This window comes from Physeter macrocephalus, chromosome 5 (genome assembly GCF_002837175.3).
Source record: "Physeter macrocephalus isolate SW-GA chromosome 5, ASM283717v5, whole genome shotgun sequence".
NCBI lineage: Eukaryota > Metazoa > Chordata > Mammalia > Artiodactyla > Physeteridae > Physeter > Physeter macrocephalus.
The window spans coordinates 6,643,622-6,662,109 of record NC_041218.1 but is presented as its reverse complement, the minus strand read 5'-3'; the positions used below and the strand labels follow the sequence as shown (position 1 = coordinate 6,662,109).

Genomic DNA, 18,488 nt, shown 5'->3' with positions numbered 1-18,488 from the left:
TAAAATGTTTGATAAAATTCACCAGTGAAGCCATCTGGTCCTGGGCTTTTGTTTGTTGGGATATTTTTGATTACTGACTCAATCTCCTTGCCAGTTATGGGTTTATTCAGATTTTCTATTTCTTTGTGATTTACTCTTGGTAGGTTTTATGTTTCTAGAAATTTGTCCATTTCATCTGTTATCCAATTTGTTGGCATACAATTGTTCGTAGTACTCTCATAATACTTTTTATTTCTGTCGGATCAGTAGTAATGTCTCCACTTTCATTTCTGATTTTAGTAATGTGATATTCTTGAACTTATCTTTCATACCTTTTATTGAACTTTTAAATTAAAATTTCAGTTGTGTTTTTTAGTGTCAAAAGCTCTTTCCTATTTAAAAATACCATGCTGTAGTTATGGGATTTCTTTTAAAAAGTTCTATCTGCTCCTTATTTCAGTTCAGGGTTTTGGTCCTTCGTGTCGGAAGCATTCCTCAAATGCCCAATTGAAAGTTTTGTGGAAAGTTTGGGGCCCTGTCAACTGGTGGGCTGCATTGTAGGGTGATCAGGTAGTGAGCCTGATTTTTGGTTATTGTTTGAATGACCCCCAGTGTTGGTATTATCCATAGGTCTTTTCTTTGTAGCCGTCCAATTTTTCCAAGAGTCCTGTGAGCTTTTGCTTGTGAGTAGTGCTAGGCTGGTTGTGTTCTGGGTGTCAAGTGGGGTCAGGGGGCTGAGAGCCATCATTAGCATGGGGGCTTTGACTTTGCCCTTCTGCTCTCATTTGGGCCATTGCCCTCACCTGATTCCATTTTTACAGAGCAAAGCCTCGGGTCTCCAGCAGAGTCCAAGTCCTAAGACTTGGTGCTATGCACTCAGCCTGATTATTTGAAGAGGCAAGTTTTTGTCTGTGACACGATAATCAGGTGCTTTGTGATCAAAAGAACAAAGCTAGGATGGCTAGTGCTAAGCTGAAAAACTAAAAATTGCCTTCTTGAGAATAAACATATGACTCTTATTTAGCTCCAAGGAAAGGATAAGAAATCAGGATGCTGTTTTTAACGTTTTGATGTGGCCGGAAATGAAACTTGGATTTTAATCAGTGGATGCAATTTACCATTAATGTAACATACCATTATGATGAGTCTTTAAAGGAAATTCAGCAAACTAATAAAAGGAACTTGCACCTTTGTCAAATACATTTAAAAAGACGCTTCATGAGTGCAAAATATTTTCCTAAATCGAAGTGGTCAGAAGGCAAATATCAAGCTGAATGTCCAACAGATGCCAAGGAGCCCATTAGACGTTACTCCACGATCTACCACTAGATGGCGATGGTGAGCACAAGCTAGGTCTTTGCCCTTAACAATTCCCTATTTTTTTAAATAACAAGGCTGTGGAACTATTTTTCTTACATACTTGCGGTAGCCTATCATCACTTTTTGGTCCCTGATTTAATCCTAAGAACTTCTCTTAACTCCATCTGACCCATAAATCATGCCAATTTGTTGCAGTGGTTTTGTATTCATATATCATATGCATGTTTGTTATGACCGTAAACCAGCACACAGCAGGGATAATAAGCCGCATCTCAGCCAGTGGAAGGCACGTAGGGTAGTTTAGATACTATGAAATTAAAGTGTTTTTTTTGTTTGTTTGTTTGGTTTTTGGCCGCGCCGCGTGGCTTGTGGGATCTTAGTCCCCCCGACCAGGGATCGAAACTGGGACCCCGGCAGTGGAAGCGCGGAGCCCTAACCACTGAACCGCCAGGGGAATCCCTGAAATTAAATACTTTTCAGGTGTTCTTTTTTAAAATGAATTTGACTTGGTATATTATTTGTTGGATGTAGTAATTTAATAGAATGTTACTGTGCAGTAGTTAAACATGCTATATTGTTTTAATTTCTAATAACACCCCCAAAATAAACCTGAAATCCTGGTAAGGGGAAACTCTCTTCTCATGTTTTAAGACAGCGAAGGCAAACCAGTTCTGAGAACATCAGAGACTTCACTGGCCAACTCCGGAGGCACCAGGGAAACTCTCTTCTCATGTTTTAAGACAGCGAAGGCAAACCAGTTCTGAGAACATCAGAGACTTCACTGGCCAACTCCGGAGGCACCAAATCTAACTGTGACCCAGATTTGGTCTTGGAGCCGATCAGAAGGTATCGAGTTGAAGACAGGTTTACACTCTGCTTCCTCCAACTGCCTCGAGTGGTTGTTTTCAAGAGGAGTCTGGGTACGAATGAGCTAAGGTTAGAGGCAGAATTTTTGTTATTTGGTAAACAGGTACAGATGGAGTTCACAAACAGCAGCACGTGGCACTCACAGGAAACAAAACACGTGAAAATACACCTGCTTCTGCTAAATCACAGGCTTCACCGAGCTTCTCTTTAGAATTGTCTTGTGTTTCCAAATCAAGCTTGGCTTTTAGTAGATTTTAAACCGAGAACGGGATACACACTGGCCTCTAAATCCATCTTTTGAATTTAGTTGGAGAAGAGACAGCCTGATGGCAGTCTGAGTACAAAAGACATAGATGAGACTTGACCGTGAAAGGGTGAAAATGTTGATTTCTAGGGGAAAGCGAGTACTTGCTCTCTTGGCTGAGACACCAAGGTGATTTGTGGCAGCTTCTCCTGGCAGTGTGTGCTCCTAAGACCAAATCCCTAATTGGAGGTAATGGTGGTCTCCAGAGCATGCAGCACCCTCCCCGCTGCTGAACGTGTGACTGGCCGTGTCAGTCCCCCTCGGCGCCAGAGGCTCCCTAAGGATTCCCGCCCTCCAGTTATTCTGGAATAATGTTCCAGATAAAGGAATACGTTCAAGGCCCTGCTGCCTCCAATCAGAGCCCTTCCAGTGGGAGAGCTACGGACTGAAGTTTTCTCCCAGCTTCCTTGTTCTTTGCCTCACTCACATACTGATTGGAATTTTTCTGTAAGAAAAAGTGTCTTTTTCTGTCTCACTAAAAGTTCTGTCCGACTCCATCGCCTGCTTAACAAGCAGTAGCCAAGGGAGGAGGTTTGAAGTTCACTGGCTGATAACTGGCTGGGGCTGCTGTTCTGGCTGCCCCGAGTGGTCTAATCCGACTCGCTTCACCATGGGAGGAAGGGCTCATACTTCCTCTTTCATTTGGTCCACAAACACTCATGGAGCTCCTGCCAGGGGCTGGCACCTTTCTAGGGGCTGGCTATGCGGTGGTTAAAAAAGACAGTTCAATCCCTGCCTTCATGTGGCTTATACTGTGCTGGGTGACTAGACAAAAACTATCTAACTGAATACACATCCAAATAATTTCAGGTAGGTGATAAGACTTACGAAGAGCAATAAAGTTGAGAAGGGGGGCTAGAAGGTGATGGGGTAGGAGTGGGTGGTGGGCTGACGAATGGCTCTAATCCCTGTCCAGGCCTTAGTCCCCGCTCAGGCCCTAATCCCTAGAACCTGGGAATGTTCCCTTATATGGCAAAAGGGACTGCAGATGTGATTAACCTAAGAATTTTGAGATGGGGAGATTATGTCGGGGAAATAAAATTGAAAAGAAAATCTCCTGCCTACCCAGAAAAGCCCTGCACAAAGGTAGAAGAGAAAGAAAACAGTTTTATTATTGGATAAGCATTGTGCCAGACAGAGATGCACGTCACAGGCAATGCACTAAGAGACGGCAGGGCTTCCCCGGCGGCGCAGCGGTTGAGAGTCCGCCTGCCGATGCAGGGGACGCGGGTTCGAGCCCCGGTCCGGGAAGATCCCACGTGCCGCGGAGCGGCTGGGCCCGTGAGCCATGGCCGCTGAGCCTGCGCGAGAGGCCCGCGTACCGCAAAAAAAAAAAAAAAAAAAGAGAGACGGCAAAGACAGAAAGAAATTTCACCCTAATTTTTTTTGTTGGCTGCGTTGGGTCTTCGTTGTTGCGCGCGGGCTCTCTCTAGTTGCAGCGAGGAGGGGCTGCTCTTCGTTGCGGTGCGCGGGCTTCTCATTGCGGTGGCTTCTCTTGTTGCGGAGCACGGGCTCTAGGCACGTGGGCTTCAGTAGTTGTGGCACACGGGCTCAGTAGTTGTGGCTCCTGGGCCCTAGAGCGTAGACTCAGTAGTTGTGGCGCACGGGCTTAGTTGATCCGCGGCATGTGGGATCTTCCCGGACCAGGGCTCGAACCCGTGTCCCCTGCATTGGCAGGCGGATTCTTAACCACTTCGGACATTTTGGGGACTGCAGAAGGAGGAGCACTTTGATCTCTTCCTGAAGAGTTTCCACAGGACCCAGCAAGGCTCCTTTCACCCAGGATGCCGGCCTTGGACAGGTGGGCAGCTGGGAGGGCTCCCGGGGTCGAAGCTGCGTGAGAACCTACGGGTGACAGCACCCGCGCGAGGCGCTCCCTGCAGACGTGGCCCCGCCAAGGTCGCGTGCGTGTGCTTCCTGCCCCCTCCCCACACTGTCCCCCACCCTGGGAATGACTCTGGGCGAGTTTCCCCGTCCCGCCTTGGGGACGCCGTCTGAAGCCGGGGTGAGTAATACAGCGGATCCCACTGGAGGGAAGATTGACTCTCTTCTCTCTCACTCCCCTAGTCATCCTTTCAGAAATTAGCAACAAGCATTTGGTTTTGTTTCATACGAAGTACTAACCCAAGAGGTACCTCCATCGCTAAACCAGCTCCTCTCAATACCCTCCCACACTGTGGTGAAACAGCAGCACCATTTCTGTCGGGCTCGCGGTCAGGCCAGCAGCTGGCACAGCAGCAGAGGGTGGGCGCTGATTAAATATTTGTTGGTGTTATGAGTGAGGCCTGCGGGGAGGACAGGCACAAGGTATCCGTGAGACAGATGCAGTTTTCCCCCTTGTAGATGCAGGGCTCCTGCTAAGCAATACCTGGGTGCTTTGGAACCGAGCAGGACCCTATGGGGCCTTCCTGGGACAGACCCCTCCCCCATATCCTCTGCGGTAGCTCCTCCCTGAAGTACCCACATAACAGTGTCTAATGCACATTTCCTGAGTTGCTTTCCAGATGCTAAAATCCCCACCAAATGCAAGCATTTAACTACTTGGTGACCATGAGCACGTAGCCCCCAGACCTACTGGAGCCTGAGGATTGATCATGTTAACCCCTGGGACGCCGTCCTGGTAACCACCGTCAACCAGAGACTTGTCCACAGCTGATCGCACACCCTGCGAGTCCCCTCCCTCACCTGACCTCTAAAAATGCTTCGCTGGCAGTCCGGTGGTTAAGAATCTGTGCTTCCACTGCAGGGGCCGCGGGTTTCATCCCCGGTCAGGAACGTTCCACATGCCCCGAGGTGCCGGCCAAAATTAAAAAAAAAAAAAAAAAAATGCTTTGCTGAAACCCATCGGGGAGTTTGGGTTTTTTGAGCAGGCGAGGGGACCCAAGTTTGGTTCAGTAACATCTTCACGGAGGGCTTCTGGAGACATCGTTTCCCTCATCCCCTGGCAAGCCCACCTACTTTGCCGTCTAATCCAGTAGTGGGGGCGGGGGGGGCGGTCAGGCACTGCTGGAGGGGAAGACGGACCCTCCCAGGGCCCCTCCCAAGTTTCTCTGTCCAGTGGGCCCCGACCCTGTACAGCCCTGTCTTTTTCTTGCAGGCGCGTCAAAGCTGAGGCAATCTCCATCGGGCTCGGCCATTTAGCCGGTCACGGCACCATCTCTCTCCACATCGCTCTCTAAGGGGTATTGAGGGGTGAAGTCCTGAATACCAAGGCCTAGAATTTCTGACTGGCATGAAGGCTCAGGAATCCCTCACCCCTCCTTTGCATTTTCTCTCTGCAGAGTGAAGGCCCCGTCGTTCTATACTTAGCGTCCTTTGTCTTTGCCAAAAGAGCAAAGTACAGCAAGCAGGTGGATAATTCCTAACTGGGCAAGAGGACACTTCTAGTGGGGGCTGGGAACTGGGGAGTGGTTAAGGCGTTGTTTAAGGGAAGAGCCTTTCTGCTCAGAGAGACCGAGGACAGACAGATGAAGGCACTTTGTGAGTCTGTGCAGGAATTCCCCTGGAGCGTGCTTGCCGGAATGTATTACATCCAGGAGCATTGATGTGCCACATTTACCCATGAACTAAGAGGTATTTCACAATTACTCTGTGCTGGGCTCAGCACTTGGTGCTTTTCCCAGACATGCAACTTTAGTGGTGAAAAGTGAGGCCAGGTTCTTATCAGCCATGATCCAGCTGTGTGGCGTTGGGCGAATTTCTTAACATCTCTGAGTCTCAGTTGTTCGATCTGTAAAATGAGGACTAGAAGAGTATGTTTCTAGGGTTGTTAAGTGGATTAAATGAGATACAGATGTGAAAAGTGTATCACCGTGTCTGATAGAAAATAAGGACTCCCTAAATATTAACTATTATTACTAAGTATTTAGGTAAAAACTCGAATATCTTCTGATTGCACTCATAGAAAAATCCCTTCTTCTGTAACCACCGAACTTGACCTACATGCTACAATATACAATCTACCATATTTTCTGAACCTTAAAACTCTGACAAAGTTTTTTTCATATTTGTAAATTTTATTATAGGAAAAGTACAAAAGTTATATTATTTCATCTACAAATAAGAAATCCTGACTGTGAGAGGTAAAATAAGACCTGAACAAATGGAGGGACATGAATCTTAAATCTCTTCAAGTGGATTTTTAAAATAATGACAAGAAACATTTTAAAATATTGACAAGAAATTCTAAAGTTCATTTGGAAGATTAATGAGTGATTTTATTTTTTATTTTTATTTTTTAGGTAAGAAGTGGATTTATTTAGAGAGAAACATACTCCACAGACAGAGTGTGGGCCATCTCAGAAGGCGAGAGGCAATAAAAGAGTGATTATAGCCAAGAAAGTTGTGGGGAAAAAAAGGCATCTGTGTATGGGGGGAGTACTTACACTACTAGATATTAAAACTTACTTTCTGTGACAAAAATACAAACATAAAATTTAATTTGGGGAGGGATGGTGTGGCTGCTCTAAACATAACACCAAAGGCAGAAACCATAAAAGGCTTTTTACTGTATAAGGAGTGCCCCCCAAACAATGTGAAATATTGTAAAACCAATTTCCCAACTTTTTTTGAGGTATTGTTGATTTACAGTATCATATTAGTTTCAAGTGTACTGCATAGTGATTCAAAATTTTTATAGATTATACTCCATTTATAGTTATTATAAAATATTGGCTATATTCTCTGTGCTGTACAATGTATCCTTGTAGCTTATCTATTTTATACCTCTTGTAGTTTATACCTCTTAACCCCCTACTCCTATCTTGCCCTCCCTCCTTCCCTCTCCCTGCTGGTAACCACTAGTTTGTTCTCTATATCTGTGAGTTTGTTTCTTTTTTGTTATATTCACTAGTTTGTTTTATTTTTTTAGATTTGACATATAAGTGATAACATACAGTATTTGTCTTTCTCTGATTTATTTCACTAAGCATAATATCCTCCAGGTCCATTCACAATGTTGCAAATGGCAACATTTCATTCTTTTATGGCTGAGTGGTATTCCACTGTGTATGTACACCACAACTTCTTTATCCATTTGTCTGTTGATGGACACTTAGGATGCTTCTGTATCTTGGCTATTGTAAATAATGCTGCTATGAACATTGGGGTGCATGTATCTTTTTGAATTAATGTTTTCGTTTTCTTCAGATATATACGCAGGAGTCAACTTCCCAACTTTTAAAAATGGGCAAATAGAAAAGTGGGCCAAGGGACAAAAGCAAATTCACAAAAGAGAAAATACGGGGCTTCCCTGGTGGCGCAGTGGTTGCGCGTCCGCCTGCCGATGCAGGGGAACCGGGTTCGCGCCCCGGTCCGGGAAGATCCCACATGCCGCGGAGCGGCTGGGCCCGTGAGCCATGGCCGCTGAGCCTGCGCGTCCGGAGCCTGTGCTCCGCAACGGGAGAGGCCGCAGCAGAGGGAGGCCCGCATACCACACACACACACACAAAAAGAGAAAATACAAACAGTTAATAAATAACTACGTGAAAAAACAAGCCAGTTAACTAGTAATTAAAGAAACAACATTCAAAACAATGAGAAATAACAACTTTAAATTAAATTAGAAAAAATAGCCTGTGTTTTCAAGGATTTGGAAAAAGGGGCATTTCTCAAAAGAAAACCAATAAATTTTCCTCGCAGATAGTTTAGAAAGCATTTGAAAAATATACTTTGCCTTTGACCTATCAGTTCCCCACTTCCAGAATTTTTAAATCAAGTATATGCAATAAAAGCCTATGCCGACTGACCCTCGACAGCTCCTGTATCATGAATCCACAATGATATCGAAAAGGAGAAAATTTATGTGCATTTATGCTGCGATTAAGACTCATGCTATAAAAGAATATCTAATAAAACGGCAGAAAATTCACAATATTGTTCAGTGAAAAGGGCAGAATACATCTTTGTAAGGCATTATCCCAATAACGTCAAACAACCATAGATAAGCATTAAAAAAAAAAAGCCCGATAATACATACTAAGATATTAAGTGTAATTGACTCCAGGAGGTAAATAAAGTATGAGAGATTTTTGTATTTCATTTCCTATCAATGCAACAGATTTTGTGTTTTAAAAATAACTGTATAATTAGAAAGTTGCCTGCGTTGAAAAACATAAAATACGTGAAACTGTACAAGCCTGGAAAATCCAGGAAGTGTTTCGTGCGGAAAGCCCAGGCCACCTGCTAGCCGGTGAGTCACGAACACAAGACTCGCACCTGACTCCGCACTCGCCAACCGGCTGCGGTGCGTTTCCAAGCGAAACGCCCCGGGGACGAGGACCGCCCTGCGCCCCGGCCCCGGCCCCACGCCCCGCGGCCGCGGAAGCCGGGATGCCTGCGCTCCGCTAATTTCTGGAAGCGAGAGCATTCCCGTTTCAAAGTTCACCCGATCGGGCCTTTCCTTTCTCCATCTCTGAACAACCCAGAAGGCAGACTTTCGGGTCAGCCGCGCCCCCCGCCAGGCTCAGCCCCTGCGGTATCAGGTTCCGCGGCGCGGCCAAAGGTCGAGGTGGCTGGAGAAGAGGAGGGGGCGGCCCGGGGGCGGGGGGCGCCCTCTCGAAGGCTCGGGCCAGCTAGGAGCGCTTAGGCCAGCGAAGCCGGGTCTAGCCGAGTGACCGCAGGCTGACCACGCGGTCGCCCAGGGACGTGCGTCCTCCGTTGGGACAAAGGGTCGGGAAACTGGAGCCGGGCTCATCCCGGAAAATCCGGGCTGTGGTCGCCATGGCAACGGAGTCGGGCCCGCGGCAGCCGCCCCCGGCCCCCGGGCCGCGAGGGGGCGCTGGGGGCGGGGGAGGGATCCCGCGCGGCCGGCCCCGCTGCCCGCCCCGCCCTCCGGCCGCGACCGCCGGCCCGAGCCCGCGACTGACCCTCGGCAGCTCCTGTAGTCACGTGGCGCTGGGAACCGGCGGGGGGGCTGGGTACGGGCCTGGCAGTGGTGAACTCGAACCTGCTGCTGTCGCCGCGGCGGGGTGGGGAGCGCGGCCGCCGGCGCCGGCTTTCCGGCCTCATGGACGCGCGACGCGCCTCCGCGCTCCCCGCCAGAGAGGTTCGACCCGGGCAAGACGCGGGGTTCCACGCGGGCCCGTGGCGGGGCGGCCCTACCTGCCGGGCGCGTGACCGAGTGCGCGCTGTTTGGGGGGGGGGACACTGCTGGACCGAATGGGGGGGCGAGTCCGCGCACCTGCGCACAGGCTCCGCGAGCTGCGCTCTGCGTGGGGACCGGAAAGGGCCCCCTCGGGGAGCGCGGAGCCGTGTGTCCGCGAACGTGGACGGGGGGAACACGCCCGAATACAGAAGGGGGGTGTGGGGTCTCCACGGCCCTTTGCCACCCAGCACGCGCCAGCGGATTCTGACCGAGTCCTGGTCACACGAGCTCGCCTGCGCAGCCCCCTGGGAAACAGACCTGGAATTCCTGCTGGGAAGAGGGTGGGGGGAGGGGAGCCAGCAGGGATTTCAGAGTTCCTGCCATAGGCCGGCCTTTTCGCCATCGGCCTGGACAATTCATGCTGTGACCTTAGCAGTGGAGGAAGTGACCCCCAAACGCGGCCCTGTGCTTCCTTGGTGAAGGGGGCACGTTCATTTATTAATCCAGTATCCATTAAGGTCACTCTGCCAGGCGGGGTGTGGGGCAGGGGTGGGGGAGGGGTGGCTGGCGAGGACACAAAGATGACTGCCCTCGGGGAGCTCACAGCCTCACGCACGTTTTCTCTCCCCTCCCCACAGGTAAGACTGGCCTCTCTGCCCTCAGAGGTGTGAGCTCTGCCATGGGGGTAGGGGTGTCTTTACTGCTGCAGTTTTCTCTGATGTCTGGGGACTACCAGAGTGTGGGCGGAAGCAGGCGCTCCAGCCGCAGGAACATCCCCGGGAGGAGCTGGAAAAAGCCTCATCTCCAGCTCCACAGCCTCCAGGGTAGAGTGTGGCCTTCTTTGTTGGGTTCTCGAACCATTCCATGGCCCCCGTGCCCAGGCCTCCCATCCTGGTGGAAGGAGGGCGCCTGTGGGGAAGGGGTCACGTTCTCACATCCTGGGAGTCTTCCCTGGGCACATTCTGACCGCTGGGAATGAGTCATGTCTGTGCTGCTGGAGAGGAGTACAGGCTCTGCGGAAACGAGGAGGATGTGTGTGGAACTTGTGAGCAGGCAGTGGAGGTCCCAGCAGTCTAACCGTCACTCCGCCCTGCAGGAATCTGCGCTCCCAGGCTCTAGAAGAGCCGAATGTGGGGCAGCCCCTGGCGGGGTAGGGGCAGGACCGGTAGGGACCAGAGATTACAGTCTCTTCCTTCCTCCCCTTTTCTTGCCCCAATAATCCCTATCACCCGAGGGAGGCAGAGACAGGAGCGCCCCCGAGGTCAGCAGGCTGCGGGCGTCCTTCCTGCAACGGCCTAATTGTGGCGGGGGGGGGGGTGGAGGAGGGCAGGCGGGGAGAATGTGGGCACAGTCTGGGCAAGCAGTGGCCGGGCATCATGCTGGGCCGGCAGTAGCATCCGGTGCTCCCCTCCCGGTCCTGAAAAGGGCCGTTTTCACTGGCGCTCCAGGCTGCTCCCATGAGAGACCGAGGTTAGGGAGGCCAAAGTGCCTTCCCCAAGATTGGATTAGATTAGAGCCCAGGAGAGGATCATAGGAATGAGAGGCCACAGGAATTTCTTTCTGTGAGATCTTTACAAACTCAGGTATTTTAGAGGAAAGAACTCTGGCCTGGGAGTTTAGAAGACTTGCCCCCTAGTCTTGCTTCTGCTGTTGGTTTACTCTGTGCCCTCGGCCAAGTCCCATCACCCTGTTATGCCTCACCATTGCTCCATCTATGAAACAGGGAGCTTAACATCTCTGGTCCAGCCTCACTGAGTTGCTGTGAAGCTCCGATACGGCGACAGGAAATAGTAGAAACCAGGAGAGGGCAGAAGGGAAATACTTGGAAAAGCGTAAAGCGCTGTAGGGAGGGGTGACTGCGTTTTCTGGTCCGTCCTAAGGCAGAAATGTTCATACAGCCAGCACTGGAGTGTCTACTCCATGCCAGACACGGGCTGAGGGGGATCCCAAGGAGTGTCAGGGTTCTTCCTTCTGGTAGTTTCCAGGGTCAGTAAAGACTGAATTAACGACAGATATACTTGAAATGGTATCTGGAAGCCTAAGATTTAAATCATATAATACAAGGAAACAGAAGAGTAGTCTAGTAGTCTAGATTCCAGGGCTCCAGGAGTGGAGAGGGGCGAGCTCCTCTTGGGCCTGGGGTCTGCAGGGGAGGAGCCGGGGGCAGGCTGTGTGGCTCTGTAGAGTGACTGTGCCTTTCCACCCCCAGCAGAGGAAGAACCGATGCTGGAACGGCGCTGCAGGGGCCCCGTGGCCATGGGCCCCGCCCAGCCCCGACTCCTTTCTGGGCCCTCCCAGGAGTCGCCCCGGACCCTGGAGAAGGAGGCCCAAGGGCTGAGGTCACAAGGCACTGCCGTGGCCCAGTCGGGCAGCCAGGCCCTAGGTCGGGCCCATCGTTGTGCCCACTGCCGAAGGCACTTCCCGGGCTGGGTGGCCCTCTGGCTTCATGCCCGGCACTGCCAGGCTCGGCTGCCCCTGCCCTGTCCCGAGTGTGGCCGTCGCTTCCGCCACACCCCTTTCTTGGCACTGCACTGCCAGGTCCATGCCGCCGCCACCCCAGACCTGGGCTTTGCCTGCCACCTCTGCGGGCAGAGCTTCCGAGGCTGGGTGGCCCTGGCTCTGCACCTGCTGGCCCACTCGGCGGCAAAGCGGCCCATCGCCTGTCCAGACTGCGAGAGACGCTTCTGGCGGAGAAAGCAGCTGCGGGCCCATTCGCGGCGCTGCCACCCCCCGGCGCCCGAGGCCCGGCCCTTCATATGCGGCAACTGTGGCCGCAGCTTCGCCCAGTGGGACCAGCTGGTTACTCACAAGCGGGTTCACGTGGCCGAAGCCCTGGAGGAAGCGGCGGCCAAGGCCCTCGGGCCTCGGCCTCGGGGCCGTCCTGCGGTGACCGCGCCCCGGCCCGGTGGAGACGCCGTCGACCGCCCCTTCCAGTGTACCTGCTGCGGGAAGCGCTTCCGCCACAAGCCCAACCTGATCGCCCACCGCCGCGTGCACACAGGCGAGAGGCCCCACCAGTGCCCCGAGTGCGGGAAGCGCTTCACCAATAAGCCCTACCTGACCTCGCACCGGCGCATCCACACGGGCGAGAAGCCCTACCCGTGCACCGAGTGCGGCCGCCGCTTCCGCCACAAACCCAACCTGCTGTCGCACAGCAAGATCCACAAGCGCTCCGAAGGGTCTGCCCAGGGTGCCCCCCACTCGGGGAGCCCCCAGCTCCCCGCCGGCCCCCCGGAGCCCTCGTCAGAGCCCGCCCCGGAGCCCCCGCTGAAGCCGGCCCCGGAGCCTTTGGAGGCCCCAGGGGAGCCTCCCGGCCACCAGGCGGAGGCCCCGCCCTCTCTCTACAGTTGCGAGGACTGTGGGCGGAGCTTCCGGCTGGAGCGCTTCCTGCGCGCCCATCAGCGGCAGCACACGGGCGAGCGGCCCTTCACCTGTGCCGAGTGCGGGAAGAACTTCGGCAAGAAGACCCACCTGGTGGCCCACTCCCGGGTCCACTCGGGCGAGCGGCCCTTTGCCTGTGAGGAGTGCGGGCGCCGCTTCTCCCAGGGGAGCCACCTGGCCGCCCACCGGCGCGACCACGCGCCGGAGCGGCCCTTCGTCTGCCCGGACTGCGGGAAAGCTTTCCGCCACAAGCCCTACCTGGCCGCCCACCGGCGCATCCACACGGGCGAGAAGCCCTACGTCTGCCCCGACTGCGGCAAAGCCTTCAGCCAGAAGTCCAACCTGGTGTCGCATCGGCGCATCCACACGGGCGAGCGCCCCTACGCCTGCCCCGACTGCGACCGCAGCTTCAGTCAGAAGTCCAACCTCATCACCCACCGCAAGAGCCACATCCGGGACGGCGCCTTCTGCTGCGCCATCTGTGGCCAGACCTTTGACGACGAGGAGAAGCTCCTGGCCCATCAGAAGAAGCATGATGTCTGAGGGGGCAGGGGCGGCGGGGGCCGAGGGAGGTCGGGCCTGGGCGTCATTCATACTGTGCCCTGTGCTACTGCTTGTAGGCAGGGAGGGGAGAGGAGGGGTGAGCCTGCCCCGTTAGAGAGGGGGGGTCCTCTGCCCCTGCAGTCAGGGAGTCCACTTGCAGAGCAGGGACCCCGGCCTCCAGCTGGTGTTTGCGAAGGTTCAGTCCTGACTGCCCTGCACCCTGGAAAAGTAGCAATAGCAGCTCCACCCACCCCTTAGAGCCCTCCGGCCGGAGGGGCCACCAGTGGACAGGAAGACCTCTCTCTGGTGTTAACGCCTTAATGTCTCTGTCTCTTGTTATGAGTTCCTTCAGCTCGTTTTTTTTGGAAGTAGGTGTGGTTCAATTCTTAGTGAATGAGCGCCCGGGAGGAAAAGTGGACCAGGTGGATATACCTGGGAGAACCTGCCGGCCTCGGGCGGCACCTGGGCCTTTTCCAGTACTGGGAGGCGAAGCCGAGCTGCTGCAGCCTGCCCCACCGCATCCCCTCCGTCCTGCCCCTGCAGAGGCACCCAGATTTGGAGAGACCCATCTACTGTTAGTGCTTGGCTCACCTTCCTCCCAGAAGATCCAGTCCCCCGCCCCGCGCATTTCCCCATCTGTCTGACTTGCTTTACCCACCAGCCGCCCAGTGCTTAGGGCATCCCCTGGCTGTCAGCCGCCCTGCGTCAGGGCTTTCGTCTGAACACCGCAGCCTGCCTTCACTCCCTTCAGAACCCAGCATGTAGTGGGGGGGACTGCCCCATTGATAACGGCGGGCAAGCTGATGGGAAATGGGGGTGAGTTTCCCCTTCAGCATTTCTAGTGTCTGGATGCCCAGCCTCTGCTTCAGTACTTAGGTGACAGGGAGTTTTCCCCCACCCCCCCCCAGGCCCTGGTTCTATTGTAGGATAATTCTGATTGTTAGAAATTCTTCCTTATAATGAATGAAGTCTGCTTCCCTGTAATTTCTACTGTTGGGCCTTGTTCTCTAGAACTAAACACAACCACTTATCCTCCTTTTCAAACTAGAGAATAAAGATCTGGTTTTAGAACCGGTGGCTGAGAAGTGTTCTTTTGTCCTGGGGAGCTGTGGAGTTGGAGGGAGGGGCAGCAGCTCTGCTCCGACGGGGTTGGGTGTTGGGGTGGGTGACAGGCCGAGTGGCCGGCTTGTCAAGCTTCTCTGCACCCTGCCCGTACTTCCCCGGGGTGGGGTCAGGCGCACTAAGCAAGTGGGGTTTCCTCTCTAGGGGTCAAGTCAGCCTTGCTGGGTGTCAGTTGTCAGGGAGAAAACGTCTGACTTCTGTCCTGCTGTGCCTCCCTGGCTGGCCTGCTACAGTTCCCGTATCTGTAGCAGACATGTGCGCTTCCCTGCTCTGGTTGCTTCATATGCATTGGAGTGCCTGTTTTTGACAGGTATCAATAGGCCCTTTTCCGGTCTGTCTTAGTAGTTTCTGCATAGATTTCCAGCACCTAGCACAGAGCCTGGTGCAACCACAATTTGTTAATATGATGGCACCTTGCAAAGAAGTTTACCTAAATTATCTAACAATTTAGAGTTCGGCAATTACTCTTTTTTTTACAGATGAAAACATTTGCTCAAGGTCATATAACTGGTAATCACCAGAGGCCATACAAACCCGGGTGTGTTCAACCCCAAACCCATGCTCTTGACCACTGCTGCATGTTTATTGGGCGATTGCAGTGCTGCTGCTTTTGGTGAAGACGAGTATTAAATGTCTGCTGTGTGCTTGATGTGATGGAAACGGGGGGGTTACAAAAATAAGACTCAGTCTTACCCCTAAGAGGCCTAAGTCTGGGAGGACGTACCTATACACAAATCGTGAGTGGACAGAGATGGATGAGGGTTTGGTGGGGTTCCAGGTGTGTAGGATGGAAGCAGACAGCTTCAAAGCTTTATGTTGCTTTATGGGGTTAGGAGGCCACTTCAAAACCTGTGTAGTTGATGGCAAATTCTCTCTCAGGGCCTGGGAGCATTGTCTCCAGAAAGCCTCACTTAAATCTGTCTCTCTGGGCTTCCCTGGTGGCACAGTGGTTGAGAGTCTGCCTGCCGATGCAGGGGACACGGGTTCGTGCCCCGGTCCGGGAAGATCCCACCTGCCGCGGAGCGGCTGGGCCCGTGGGCCACGGCCGCTGAGCCTGCGCGTCCGGAGCCTGTGCTCCGCAACGGGAGAGGCCACGACAGTGAGAGGCCCGCGTATCGCAAAAAAGAAAAAAAAAAAAAAAGTCTCTCTAAGGGAGCTCAGGGCTTCAAGTGACGGGAGCAGTGCTTTTTGCGGGGTGACGAGGAAAGTAGCTAGATGTCTAGGGATTATGGGCAGGGAACAGGGGACAGGTCCTCAGGTATCTAGCGTTAGGATGGGGGGAGGGGAAGGGTGAAGGAGAGGGAATCTGATCAGGATTCCTGACTTTTCGAAAAATCATTACTTGTAAAGGAAATGCCCGGCATTGTGTCCTCTAATGCTATACTGCCCGCTGCTTTTGGGCAGAGATGGTGAGGAGAGGACCAAGTTCAGGGAAAGCCATGGAAGTGGCCTTGAAGGGGCTGGTAAAGCAAGAACAGAGTGAACTTGCCCATGGTTCCTCCCCAAGTCTCTCAGGGGGCCAAGTGGGTCCCAAGTCCTTGCTCAGCAGGGCACAAGCTGACAGCAGTCTTGAAGGAGGGACTGCCCCGTTGGAGGGGTCAGCCCTTTGCTGACGGGAGCTGCCCTCTTCTAAAGAGTCCAGGTTTGGTTTTTGTTTTTATTTCTCCTTTTTTTTTTTTTTTTTTTTTTTTTGCGGTACGCGGGCCTCTCACTGTTGTGGCCTCTCCCGTTGCGGAGCACAGGCTCCGGACGCGCAGGCTCAGCGGCCGTGGCTCACGGGCCCAGCCGCTCCGCGGCACGTGGGATCTTCCCGGACCGGGGCACGAACCCGCGTCCCCTGCATCGGCAGGCGGACTCTCAACCACTGCGCCACCAGGGAAGCCCTCTCCTTCTTTTATAATCACAAAAGTATTAAATTATCTTGTCAAAATTAAACAATGCAGACATAATTTAGATTTATTTTTTAATGTAAAAGTTCTTTATTTCCCCCACTCCCCCGACCCCATGGCTCTTCTCTTTGCATCCTGTAAAGAGTTTGAGGGTGGCCTTCCACACATTTTTCCTGTGCATTTGCAAACGCACAGGTGCAGCCTCCCCTTTTTTCGCTTAATGGAAATAGGATCCTAGGTGTACTTCATTTTTTCCACCCTTGCAGTACCCTTGGTCATGAAAGGTCAATCTAGAGGAAGTCTTTCACTCTGTGGAAGGAAGAAACAGGCCCAGAGAGTGGAAATGACTTTCCCACTCATAGCCAGTGGCAGATGTGGAACTACAGTGCTGGAATTCCACAAGTCTTGGTTGAACCCCCACTAGGTACTCAGAAAATAAGATGAATGAGAGTCTTTATCTAAAGAGTTGATGGCCTAGTGATTTCTGGCCTCTGGGCAGGGTTTTACACTTTACAAATGCTTCTGTAGAGGATAGAACCAATTAGGGTCCTGCAAAAACCCAGTTGTCCCTCAGTATCCTCTGGGGATTGTTTCCAGGAACCCCCCCGCCCCCCCCCCGTGGATAACAAAATCTTTGGATTCTGGAGTCCCTTATATATAAAATGGCATTGTATTTGCATATAACCTACACACTCATGTCCTCTTGTATACTTTAAATCACCTCTAGATTACTTATAATACTTAATACAGTGTAAATGCTATGTACTTAGTTCCCTGTGCCTGGGAAAATTCAAATTTTGCTTTTTTTGGAACTTTCTGGAGTTTTTTTCCCCCCTGAATATTTTCAGTCTGCTGTTGATTGAAATCACAGACGTGGAACCTGTGGATACGGAAGGCCGACTGTAACTAGAAAATTATTAACTCTTACAGATGAATAAGTCAAAGTCCAGGGACAGAAAGTATCTTTTGTAAAAACTGCACAAGAAGACTGTGGTAAAACTGATAGAATTGGGTCCCCCGTTTCTGTTGTGTTATGAGGCTTAACGGCAGCTGGGCCCATGGCAAACGCTTAGTAGGCAGCTGCTGACTGATTAGAATAAGGTCCATAGGCTTAACAGTAAGGTTTGTAGCAAGTCTCAGGGTGAGGCCAGCTTCTCTTGATATCAACCTCCTGTCCCAAAGGCGGTTTCTGGGCAGCTCCGGAGAGAATCTGCCAGTGGGAGTTGCCCTGGCTGGCCGGCCCCCTTTGAGGTAGCACTGTGAGCAATTTTATTGACATAAAGGAGCATTTCCTTCCGATCTGGGTGAGAAGGTGTGAAAATTCTCTTTCCTGAAGGTCTATGGGAACAGAAAACCCTCCTTGGCCATCTGGACCCTGCCTCTAAATCAGCAGTAACACTCGACCTAGGAACGTTGGTCGCTCTTTCCTCAAAAAAAAGGAAGGGGTTGGATTTAATGATGTCTAAGTCTCTCCTGGAGACCCCAGGTTCATTCATCACGCGGCTACGACGTGCCTAGGGGCCGCGTGAGTGCGGAGGGCGATTTCTCTCCCGTCGCACGAGACTCGCACATCTCACTCTAACACCTGGTGTGCCGTAGTGCCAAGTGCCACAACCATGTCACATGCACACTCGAGTGTGATCGTCGGATCGGGGTTCGTGCGACTTGTTCCTCCGGATCCCGGCACCAAGGGCGGTGCGGGCGCGTCGCAGGCGTCGGACGGAGAGTTGCCGAGAGACTGGATCGGTTTCAGAGCGCGCGTCTGCGCGGCCTGGACGGGGAGGGAGAGCTCCCTCCCCGGAGAGAAGGAGAGGGTGCTGCCGTGCCGTCGGGTCACCAGCTCTCCGGCCTTGCCCCCGCCCCTCCTCCCCTGGGAGACCGGGCCCAGCGCCCCACGGCCAACGCTTTAATGCCTGGCGGGGCCGCGGCTGGCCCCTCGGGAGGCGAGGTCAGCCCGCCCACGCAGGCCATTGGCTCCGGAGAACAAAGGAGCCGCCCC

The 18,488-nt window shown here is 52.6% G+C and overlaps 1 protein-coding gene and 1 long non-coding RNA gene across 6 annotated transcripts; both read left to right on the top strand.

Annotated features, from left to right (window-relative positions):
• Positions 1–382: 382 nt before the first annotated feature.
• Positions 383–8,038, top strand: LOC129392124 (uncharacterized). Its single transcript, XR_008617308.1, has 3 exons — positions 383–1,317; positions 1,951–2,235; positions 6,712–8,038. It is a non-coding gene; the product is annotated as an uncharacterized lncRNA (long non-coding RNA).
• A 527-nt stretch (positions 8,039–8,565) lies between these two features.
• On the top strand, positions 8,566–13,954 carry REPIN1 (replication initiator 1). Of its 5 annotated transcripts, none has more exons than XM_028489614.1 (3): positions 8,566–8,910; positions 10,193–10,378; positions 11,764–13,954. In XM_028489614.1, exons 2-3 carry the CDS (start codon positions 10,234–10,236, stop codon positions 13,476–13,478), a joined length of 1,860 nt encoding a protein of 619 aa, XP_028345415.1. In that variant the 5' UTR covers positions 8,566–8,910; positions 10,193–10,233; the 3' UTR covers positions 13,479–13,954. The 5 variants fall into 5 exon arrangements, with proteins under 5 accessions (XP_028345415.1, XP_023983435.1, XP_023983431.1 ...); XM_024127667.3 differs by lacking the exon at positions 8,566–8,910 and adding an exon at positions 9,373–9,515 and having other exon boundaries at positions 11,767–13,954; XM_024127663.3 differs by lacking the exon at positions 8,566–8,910 and adding an exon at positions 9,373–9,515.
• The last annotated feature ends 4,534 nt before the right edge of the window (positions 13,955–18,488 follow it).